The sequence below is a fragment of the Polistes fuscatus genome, unplaced genomic scaffold (genome assembly GCF_010416935.1).
Source record: "Polistes fuscatus isolate 324 unplaced genomic scaffold, CU_Pfus_HIC Scaffold10, whole genome shotgun sequence".
In the NCBI taxonomy this organism is placed as follows: domain Eukaryota; kingdom Metazoa; phylum Arthropoda; class Insecta; order Hymenoptera; family Vespidae; genus Polistes; species Polistes fuscatus.
Window position 1 is genome coordinate 655,218 of NW_025112998.1, and position 10,448 is coordinate 665,665.

Here is a 10,448-nt window from a genome sequence, read left to right on the forward strand (position 1 = left end):
ATAGAACTAATCCTTTGAATATCCGAACAACACCGATACGCTGTAACCATAATCCCGGATTTTAGATCCGTAGAGAGACACGGCCTACACAGAGTATTTCCTCGTACACAGTACTCGTGTATCGTAAATTCCATCACGTTAAAAAAAAAAAGTATATGCGATCGTATGAGAAATGGTTATATCATTTATATGTCTTTACAACATTCAAAACTATATTTCCCAATTGAAAATATTTTGTCTAATATTTTCGCGTATCTAGCAATTCAGCTTTTGGTCAGATCAATCGTTCTAAGTTCTCTAAGATAGTGAATTTAAATATACCTAAGACTTGTCGATAGAAAAGTTCATTATTCCAACATGAAAGTAACGTTGATGTTATTTTTCAGGTACTATCTATTGTCCGGTGCACCGGTTTGTGAAACGGACTGGCACAAGATACTGAAATCATCGAGCGTTGCTGCAGCGACTGCAGCAGCACAAGCAGCAGGAAACGGTGGTGCACCGGTAAGGAAAGGTAAGGTCGGTCGGCCTCGAAGGAGCCGCGAATGAGGCGGCAACCCGGTCGGTCGCCCGAAGAAGGTTCAACCCTCTCCGCAAGCGACGCCCGTTGTCGTACCAACGCAGGTCGACGTTGCGGACGTTGCCGTAGGAGGGGATCCCTATTCGCCGCCTCCGCCGGGTCATCAGCACTACCATCATCATCATCACCACCATCATCACGAACACCATCAGATGAGCCTCGTGCATCCGGGTCTGGCGGCTCAGCAAACGACGCATATGCAACAGCCATCCTCCGGCAGTTATCAAGAGTGGCCGCCGTGGGTGCAGGATCCTTGTGACTGAACAGACCCCTCCGACCTGGTGGTTGGTACTCTGCCAGGCCCGTCTCCAGCATGCGTCTCTCTCTCGGAGATCACGTCCTCCTCTCTCGTTGTAAGAAAATGTCATCGGAAAAAAACGATGACGTGCGTGAGATGCGTGTTCGCATCGGGAGAAGAATGTGCGTTGTAAAGACGATCGAAAATCAACGCGTACGTATACATATACATATATATATATGTATATATATATGTATATGTATATATATATACGCGTACGTATACATATACATATATACATATACATATACATATATATATGTATATGTATATATATATATATACTGCGTTATTGATCGTTCGATCGTCGCAAGTGCGTCGAAAACTAAATTCTACCGGCTGTTGGCTGCCATGTTGCTTTTTCGTTCGATCATCGAAAAAAAGTAGAAACGCCAAACTTTTCGAGCACGCGTGGAGGACGAGTCGCCGTCGATTTTTCTCTTCGCTCACCAACCAACACGTCTGCTTTCTTGTCTTCTTTATTCTCCTCCTTCAATCAATGTTCGAGACGTTACGTGTACGAGGCAAAAGGATGATGCTCCTCTTTCCTTTTCGATCTATGCTTTTCAAGTTATGTTCCTCCGAGAAATCGAAACGCACAGAGCACAGCAGACGACGGAAAATTCTCAAAGAAGGGATGCACGATGAACGTCAATAAAGAAACTTGGGCGATTCAAACGAGCGACGACCCATTTCAAATACCTCGACTCTTAGAAAATTATTTTTCTTTCAAAATTATCAGTCCTTTCGTCTCGCCGAGCAGCACGTTCCGTAAACTCGTTAAGCGTTCCTTGTTCCCGTGATCGTTAATGGTGTCTCTTGCTGCAAGGTGAAACCCCGTACCAACGTTAAGACTCTTAAACGATTGAAACTGTCATTTTAATCTTTCTCGATGGTTACTACGTTGTCTTGCTTCTCGTCATTTCTTCTTCCTTTCTCTCTCTCTCTCTCTCTCTCTCTCTCTCTCTCTCACTGTCTCACCCTTTCCCTATCTTTGTTCTCTGTCTCCCTTTCTATCTTTTTTTTATTTCTTTTACTCATAATAATCGAACGGAACTATATTCGCGTTACGCGAATAAAATCTCTCTCATTCGACGAAGATTATCGATTTAATTCATTGAACGAGGAATGCACGAGTGGTACACACTACATTCATAGTGGTTATATAAACGCGAATTTCTCTCAAGAAGCAGAAGTACGTATCTTCTGCACGTGGTGGTCATATCGACGACAAGTAGGAACGCTTTCTTTTACAGCCAATTGCTGCCTTCGAATAACGGCTGTGAATGTAGAAAGATTGTAAATGTATGATCCCCTTTCTTCCCCCGTGAATGAATCATGTCAAAGTACTTGCGTGTATGCGTGTTTCAGAGTAAGAACGAAGGAGAGAAAGGAGAGAAAGAGAGAGAGAGAAAGAGAGAGAGAGAGAGAAAGAAAAATAAAAAGATAGGGTCACGCATGAAGCAATTTGAAATTTGCATCAGCATCGATCTATGACATTTGTGTGAGCTTTCGTATATTTCTTCGATCACTGACAATGAGATACATTACGAAAAAAGAAAAAAAGGAAAAAAGAAAATAAATAAATAAAAAATAAATAAAATAGAGAAAAAACGAACATCGTTTTTATTTTCTATCGGAGAGACGCGCGCACATTTTCGAAACTCAAATTGAACGACGAGGCGCAAGAAATAATAAGGGGATGCACGCGACATAAAGAAACTTTTTTTTTCAAGCGACAGGGTTACGATCATCCGCAATAAATGTAACATAAATGTATAATCTTATAACACGTTGCGATATAATCTATAAACCGCACGTAGCCAATGTCGTTTCTCGAATGTTGGACAGGCTTTTATCCCTTCCAATTCTGTTTTACGTGATGAACAGACGAGGGGAAAGAAAAGCTAAAGCGACACACTGATGACGACGAGCCAATTCGAAGCTCTCGATATTGAAACTAAAGACACAAGTTTTTGATGTAAACTGTACCATAATGGAAAGGATAAGAGAAAAAAAAAATAAACACCTCGATCGTTATACGTTTACTCGTTCCGTTATTAGCGAACTTTTGTCTCAAGAGCTCTGCGTACTTAAAACAAAAAAAATATTAAGGGCTCGTAGGTAGGACTTTTGGAGAAAGCGACGCGGCAATCTTTGGAGCGAAGGAGAGAAAGAGAGAGAGAAAGAGATAATTAAATAATTGTTCTGCGCATTGATCTAACGACCGATTTTCAGACCAAGCAATGCACTTTTTTTTCTGTTAAATATGTCATCGGTCGTTGGATCTCAACTTTTAACCATCCAACACTCAGCAAATTGATTTGTCAAAAGAGCGAGAGCGAGAGCGAGAGCGAGAGCGAGAGCGAGAGCGAGAGAGAGAGAGAGAGAGAGAGAGAGAGAGTGCGAGAAAAAAATTGAGAGGAAGAAGTGCCGCGCCGATGGATCGTGTAATTTAATCTTGTACATAGGGTACCATTTTGTATATTGTTAAAAGTTTGTGTGATATAAATGGTTATGTATTTACTATTGACAAAAGAATAAGCTGCGACGACGAGTCCACCGCGCGAATCCAACGAACAATCGTCCGCGCGATGACGTGCCATTGATTTTTTGTTATTAATATTAACAAACTACGTGCCTCAACACGATTTATATTTTCTTTATATTTTATTTTTTCTTTCTCAATCTTGTTCAATGTATTTCTTTTTTTTTTCTTTTTTAGATCGCGAGATCGCGATTCATCTATTTGAAATGTGTTATTTCTTACTTTTGCTCATTGTTTAATGAAATTCAACATATGTTCAACATATTGGCAGCTATTTAAACGTCTCGCGGATCGATCGTCTGTTTCGCGCGCTTATTTGACTCGTAGGTACGCGTTTAAAAAGACAGCAATAAGAAAAGGTTCGAAATGCGCCAGAAAGGTCGACATTCCTCGATTCCTGGAATAAATAATGCTCGAACTGCATCCTAGAATTCTGCAATAAATAATAATTATTATTATTATAATAATAATATGTGTTATATATTTATATTATATATAATATTTATATTATATATAATATTTATATTATATATAATATTTATATTATGTATAATATCGATGATATATGCATTATTATAATAATAGTATTTATTGTCATTTAATAATAAGCGGCATTCTTGGATCTCGAGGCAATGTGTGTAAATATAATGGAAACGGGGGACGCGCACCACAGTATTTGAAGTTGAGACTTCGACGGGACACGTCCTCAGTTTTTCTTCGACGAACGCGCGCACAGATCAACGACGATCTTTTGCGTTTAGTTAATTTTGTTATTTGATTTATCTCGATTTTTTCTTAAAAACCGGGACCGGACATCTTTAATGCGGTTTCGCAAGCCTCTTGTAAAATACTATTACACGGAAAGACTCGGACACACATACGAACACGTTTATTAATTAATAAAAATACAACTTTTTAGAAAAAAAATATGTATGACGAATGTGGCTTATTAATTACCGCATCTATCATCTCTCTTTTTTCAGCTTTTACAACGATGAAAATATAATAAATCCGACGAATTGAAGGTAACAATATCGTTTTTAAAGAATTTCATTGAAATGTTTTTTCACGATAATTGACAAAAGTTTGAAGTAAAATTTGATTTGTATTGCATTAATCGAATGAAATTTATTTTATTACAATATTTGTAACGTCAATATTATTTTATGTATACTATTTTTCAAAAGTGGAAAATCCTGCTTCGTTTGCTCCATCACATGTACTAAATAACTGTGAAGAATTCGTTCGTTTTGTAATTCATCGTTCAATAACGCTTCATTTTTAAAAAGCATTTTGTAGCGACCGGATTTAATATCTTGAAGCAATTTTACTTTACGTTGTTTAAACACTAATGATTTTAATTTCTGGAAACAATTATAGATTATACTTATGAAACGATAAAAACTTAATTTGTAAACTTTTTTTTCTATAGCAAGGTGCATTAACGATATTAGTGTATCAAAGCAAAAGAATAAGCTAATACTAAATGAAAAGAATATACATTCATCTACAAATACGAATTAAAGATATTTCCACATTGTAACATTAATTTAAATAAAAAAAAAAAACCCTCTTTAGTAGTTATTTGTCCTTAGACATTATTTAGCGAGAAGTCATTACGCAGTGGCGTAGCCTACACAAAAATCATTTTTCTAATAAAAAAAAATTGCATATCTCTGATTTAACTTACATAACTTTTAAGCATATCCATTTTCATGATTTCTTGATCTATGTCAGGAATACTATCTTCAATCACCTTTAGTGCTTGTCTTTTTTCGTCTAATTCTTTTACCATTTCTTTCATTTTACCTTCCATTTGTAATATATTAGATTCTATTTGTTTCATTTCCTAAAAGCAATAATAAGAAGAAATAAAAATTACACACTAAAACAGTTTTAATCTAATAAAAAAGCACCTTTAAGATTTGTTTTATTTTTAATTTCTGATCTTTAATACGTTTGGTAAACACTATTTTTTGATTTTGTTGTTCCTTAGGATTTTTCTTCAACTTGCCCATAACTTTATTCAAAATAACATCTCGTCTTCCTACACAAAACTCCATATCGTTAATTAACTTTTCTTGAGCTCTTTTTAAGTGTGAAAGACGCATTTCCATTCTGTGAATTTCACTCTTCATTACTGCTATATCACCGCCACTAGTGCGTTCACTTTTTATTTCTTTACTTGTCTCTTGCATTATTTGAACCTGAAGGAAAAGAAGATATCAAGAGGAATCAATAAAAATTTGCAGCATCACTGAAGTATATAATATTATACAAATTACTTTTTTCTCCCAAGATAAGCTTTCTCTCTGTGCTGTACTTAGTTCTTCATTTAAAGTTGATTTCTCATTTATTAATACTTGTAAATCTCTTTGTAATTTTATGAGATCAAACTCTGCATTTTCCAATGACGTCAAATATTCATTCTTTTTAATACAATTTTTATCTTCTAATTCTTCCCTAAGCTCCTTTTGAACAACAAGATTTGCATTTAATTGTAAAAGTTTCTGATGCAACAAATTTATTGTCTTATTCAGATTTGCATCTTCTTTCTCAAATTTTTCTAACTGATATTGTATCTTCATATTTTTTTGCTTCATTATCGTAACCTCCTTGTTAAGAAGATTAAGCTGCTGAAGTTGTTCATCTCTTTGCTGACTCAATGTAACCATGTATCCTTGCTGGCGTAACCAAAATTGTTGTGCTCTTTGATTGTTCTGTTCAGTCTCTTGAATATTTTTTTCTAAAGTAAGTATTTTTAAATCTTGCGGACTGATTTCTTCACCACCATTACTCTCTAAAATCTACAGTAAAAAATATTATTCAACCTTTATGCAGTATAATTATAAAATTGTTTTAATCCTTTCACTGTAATAAATTTGTATACATAAGAATACATTGACAGTAATATTTTAGCTACCTATGCACATTTTGCAAATACGCTAATAGCTTAGGTGATCAAATATATGTATGCATCATAAATACCAACAGTATACTATGAGCTAGTCATCAACAACGGTACAAGAGTTAAGAAAACATACCTGATCGATCATTTTGTTTAAAGTAATAACTTTCATTTGTTTTCTTTCAATTGTGGCGTCAGATTTCTTTATTTCTTTTTGCAATTCGTTTATATCCTTTTCCTTTTCATTATTTCTTTGCGAAATTTCTTGATATTCCATTTTTTCATTTTCTATTGAAGTATTTAATCTCGCTATCTCTAATAAATTCTTTCCATATGAATTTTCTACTTGAACAACTAAAAGTTCCTGTTCCTGTATCATCTTCTTTGTATTCATTAAGAGTTTATTTAGATAACGTGCTGCTTTGTCGTGTGTAATTTTTTCTTTTAATTTCTCAAAAATGAGATTCTCTTGTTCCATTTTCCAATTCATTAATTTAGCTAATTCTTTATCGATTTGTTCCTCTTTATTTAAATAATTTTGATATTCCTAAAGAAATAACTAAAAGTTATTAAAAGCAATGATATTTTATATACTGAAAATACGAATTACGTACAGCGTTCGCAAAATTATATTCATTCAGAGTTTGTTCCCCAAATTTAGTAATTCTAATCAATTCAGATTCAAGATTATTGATTTTTTCAATTCCAGTTGAAACCATTTTTGAGATAACTATTAAATCATCTTCTACTCTTGATTGTAATGATGTTAAATTTTCATTATTTTCTGATTCCTTAAGCGTCTCTTTTTTTAATTTTTCTATTTCTGTTTGTAATGCATTGAAGGAATCATGCATTTTTCTACAAAATTTACAAATGAAAATAATATTATAATAATACATTTACTTATAATTTATTAACAAAGACCCTACATTATCTCATTAACTTACTGACGTTCTGCTGTTAATTGATCATATATTTTATCACGTTTACTGATATTTAACACAACTCCATTCCACGCATTACTTAAATTTGTATGTTCTCTATGCAAAGCTTCTAAATCTGCATTTGCATCTGCAACCAATTGACTTGTTGCTGCTTTTTCTTTAAATTTTAGTTGTACTTGTTCATTAAAATTGTTTATTTCTTCTTCCAATCTCCAGACTTCTTCTCGAAGCTTAAATAAAATGCAATCTTTTTTTTGTTTCTCATTAATTAATTCTTGCTGAAGAATTGCATCTTTTTGGCATGTTTTCTTTGAAATCATTAAACATTGTTTTATTTCTTCTTCCCAATCGGCAAATTGATTTTGTAAGGCGGTCATTTTTTGCAAATCACGTAAAAGTTTATTTTCTTTTTCTTTTTCCTCTTGCATCTTCTCTTTTGCTTTTTTATGCAATTCTTTGATATCATTAACTTTCTGATTCTTTTCTTCTCGTAAAGATGTAAGTTTCATCAACGTATTTTTGTATTCTTCAATAGTATTTTCTTGTTGCATAATTTCTTGTTGTGCATAATAAAGTTGTAGACTTTCTTCTTCATGTTTCTTTTTAGTAGATTTTACAATTGCTTCCTAAAATATTATTATTGTTACCAGACTACTATCAATTAATTAAAAACAGAAATAATTTTTTAAAAAGAACTGTTGATAAGTTAGCAAATACTAAATCAGGAAAAAATAAAATAAAATGTAGTAACAACCAAATTGGGGAATGAAGATAAAAAATTCCTAAGCATTTGCAATTTTAAGGGGGAAAAGTAAAACATACTGCAGAATAATATTCTTCTTACAAGATCAAGTATTTCTTCTGAAAGCTTATTATTTAAGCGAAGAAGATGTTCCTTTAGTGCACTTTGAAATCTTTTCATCAATGCGTCATCCGGATCTATAACATTTGGAACCGGTACAGAAGCTTTGCCTATCCAAAATGATTTGGATAGCTTGTTTGAATTCTCTACTGGATTAAGTGTAGATGAATCATATTTAAGAGATGATAGGTTCTGTACTTCTGTCTCACACATTGTACAATATTTAATAGGCTAACTAAATAAAAATAAAAAACCACTAACTACTAAAAACTACTACTAAAAACTTCAAAGTACTAGGTACGTATCTAATATCTTGTGATGATCAAATAGATTGTGTGAGTTACCATAGTAACGTATACTATATGACATGCTTATAAATCAATAGCTAATGAATAAATCAATTAAAATTAGTATTTATTATGAAACATGATGATCACGAATTATGGTATTATAAAAGTATGGTATTATAAATTAAATACATGCATGTATTTAAAAATACGACTTAAGTGTAAGTATAAATTCAAAGAAAAGAATTGGATATATGTAAGTATAAAGTAATGATACTATAAGATCTTATACAACTCAGAGTTCATTACAAGATAGAGTATTACTACATTATAATAATTTTAAATGTATATTTATTTCTATAGACGATTTATCTATCTATATTTACATCATTTTACTTAAACGAGTAAAAAGATTTGTTTTACATATATACATAAGGATACATAATTTAAAATTAGTTGACTATGATAAGTGGTAGTCTATTAAAAATACATATGTGAAGTAACATCAAATTCTAAGTTAAAGATAAGCCTTACAAATAAACAATATCAGATTTATTTGAACATAAAATAATATATATTACCCCATAATTAAAATCGAAGACAATTATCTCCGTCAGTCAAACAATAAAATAAATGTATAATTCAAACATTTTTAATTCAGTGCATACCCTAATGATTTTATTTCTCAAAAATTAAATCTTATTTAATTCGATCACTTCATTTTACTATTAATTATACAATTTAAAATGACTACTACATAGAACTAATATTGACTATACTGAAAAACTTTCACCACATCCACACGTCCCTTTGATATTTGGGTTGTTAAAAACAAATTCAGAACTTAGTTTATTTTCAACATAATCCATTTCCGTTCCAAGAAGCGATAGTTGAGCTTTTCTATCTATTATTATACGTACTCCATCTTGTACCACCTCTTCATCTAGCTTGCTTTTTTCTTTAGCGTAATCTAATGTATAACTCAGTCCATTGCAACCCCGTTGCTTTACACCAACTTTAAGACCAATCTATAATTATTAACGCATAAAAAGTAGCTCAGAAGATTAAGAATAGATGAACTACTCACAATTGAGAATAATTATAATAATAACATTCTATTTCAAAATGTAAAATATATATATATATATATATTTTTTATTATATTGCGAGTTTATATATATTTTATTACTGTAGTACATTCTAATGTACTATGTTATGTAAGAACTATGACATACATAAAAGACATTAAATATGTACTTACATATTCTGATTTATTATCCAAAATTTCCTTAATTTTCTTAACAGCATTAGGTGTCTGAAATAAGTAAATATATAGATTTAATTAACTATATATTAAAACTTGTTTCTTAAAATAGACATTACTGTATTTTGACATATATTGTACTGTCAGATGATAGTAGAATTTTTTAGCAATCACAAGTTATTATTATAAAAATTAAGAATGATTTTTGTAAAAACATATTTGTTTTCATTACTTTCATGATAATACTAAGATAATAAAAATTATAGGTTAGATTACTTGTACGTCATTTATAAAGGAAAACATTTTTAAAACATGATTGCATATATTATATTTAGAAACAAAAAAATAAATTTTTAATTATTTAAATACTTACTAATGTCAGCGCAGCTCTCGTAGAAAGAATTTTTCGTCCTTTGACAGCTCGAATAGTGGCGGCAGCCATCATGGATGACGCCATTTGTAAAATGTCATTCTAGTTTGTTTATAATTTGAAATCACTGAAATAGTGAAAAATTTGTGAACTACTTTAAATTTGTAAGATGGCGCAGTGATTCACTTTATTTGTTAGATGTTTTCTGAAGAGATTCATTTTAATAAAATTAACAAGCAAATCTTATATTAAATGTTAGAAACTAGATTTGATATTATAATTACTCGATAATAAGTTCAATGTTAGTTCAGGTTAGATATTAGAATAAGAAAAATCTTTTTTCCTTATTTTATAAAATATCTGTGAATGAATTTGAATTTCGCGCTA

General features: G+C 31.8%; 3 protein-coding genes across 4 annotated transcripts in view; 1 reads left to right on the forward strand and 2 right to left on the reverse strand.

Annotated features, from left to right (window-relative positions):
* The window catches only part of LOC122525927 (LIM/homeobox protein Lhx8-like), a gene marked incomplete at its 5' end in the record, with an annotated part of 50,403 nt that extends 47,140 nt beyond the window's left edge, over positions 1–3,263 (forward strand). Inside the window, one exon of the mRNA XM_043648970.1 lies at positions 387–3,263. Coding sequence (XP_043504905.1) covers positions 387–549 — 163 coding nt within the window. The remainder of the gene's footprint in view (positions 1–386) is intronic.
* A 1,029-nt stretch (positions 3,264–4,292) lies between these two features.
* LOC122525897 (coiled-coil domain-containing protein 40) lies at positions 4,293–8,455 on the reverse strand. 2 transcript variants are annotated; one of them, XM_043648932.1, is made up of 8 exons: positions 8,123–8,455; positions 7,282–7,904; positions 6,949–7,192; positions 6,471–6,881; positions 5,712–6,233; positions 5,343–5,633; positions 5,117–5,275; positions 4,293–4,790 (listed from the first exon to the last, which is right to left on the reverse strand). In XM_043648932.1, exons 1-8 carry the CDS (start codon positions 8,351–8,353, stop codon positions 4,563–4,565), a joined length of 2,709 nt encoding a protein of 902 aa, XP_043504867.1. In that variant the 5' UTR covers positions 8,354–8,455; the 3' UTR covers positions 4,293–4,562. The 2 variants fall into 2 exon arrangements, with proteins under 2 accessions (XP_043504867.1, XP_043504868.1); XM_043648933.1 differs by lacking the exon at positions 4,293–4,790 and having other exon boundaries at positions 5,129–5,259.
* Positions 8,456–8,883: 428 nt separating this feature from the next.
* LOC122525898 (iron-sulfur cluster assembly 1 homolog, mitochondrial) lies at positions 8,884–10,167 on the reverse strand. The gene is made up of 3 exons (XM_043648934.1): positions 10,065–10,167; positions 9,689–9,742; positions 8,884–9,455 (listed from the first exon to the last, which is right to left on the reverse strand). The coding sequence occupies exons 1-3, from the start codon at positions 10,146–10,148 to the stop codon at positions 9,201–9,203; spliced, it is 393 nt and encodes a 130-aa protein (XP_043504869.1). The 5' UTR covers positions 10,149–10,167; the 3' UTR covers positions 8,884–9,200.
* Between the last annotated feature and the right edge of the window lie 281 nt (positions 10,168–10,448).

Bases quoted from the DNA above. Each gene is read 5' to 3' on its own strand.
- LOC122525897 (XM_043648932.1), bottom strand. From the start codon at position 8,353: ATGTGTGAGACAGAAGTACAGAACCTATCATCTCTTAAATATGATTCA. The intron at 7,193-7,281 runs GTAAGTTAATGA...TAAATTTTGTAG, and splicing joins CAATTAACAGCAGAACGTCA to AAAAATGCATGATTCCTTCA. The intron at 5,634-5,711 runs GTAATTTGTATA...CTTTTCCTTCAG, and splicing joins GCTTATCTTGGGAGAAAAAA to GTTCAAATAATGCAAGAGAC.
- LOC122525898 (XM_043648934.1), bottom strand. From the start codon at position 10,148: ATGGCGTCATCCATGATGGCTGCCGCCACTATTCGAGCTGTCAAAGGA. The intron at 9,743-10,064 runs GTAAGTATTTAA...TACTTATTTCAG, and splicing joins CGAGAGCTGCGCTGACATTA to ACACCTAATGCTGTTAAGAA. The intron at 9,456-9,688 runs GTAAGTACATAT...TAATAATTATAG, and splicing joins TGGATAATAAATCAGAATAT to ATTGGTCTTAAAGTTGGTGT.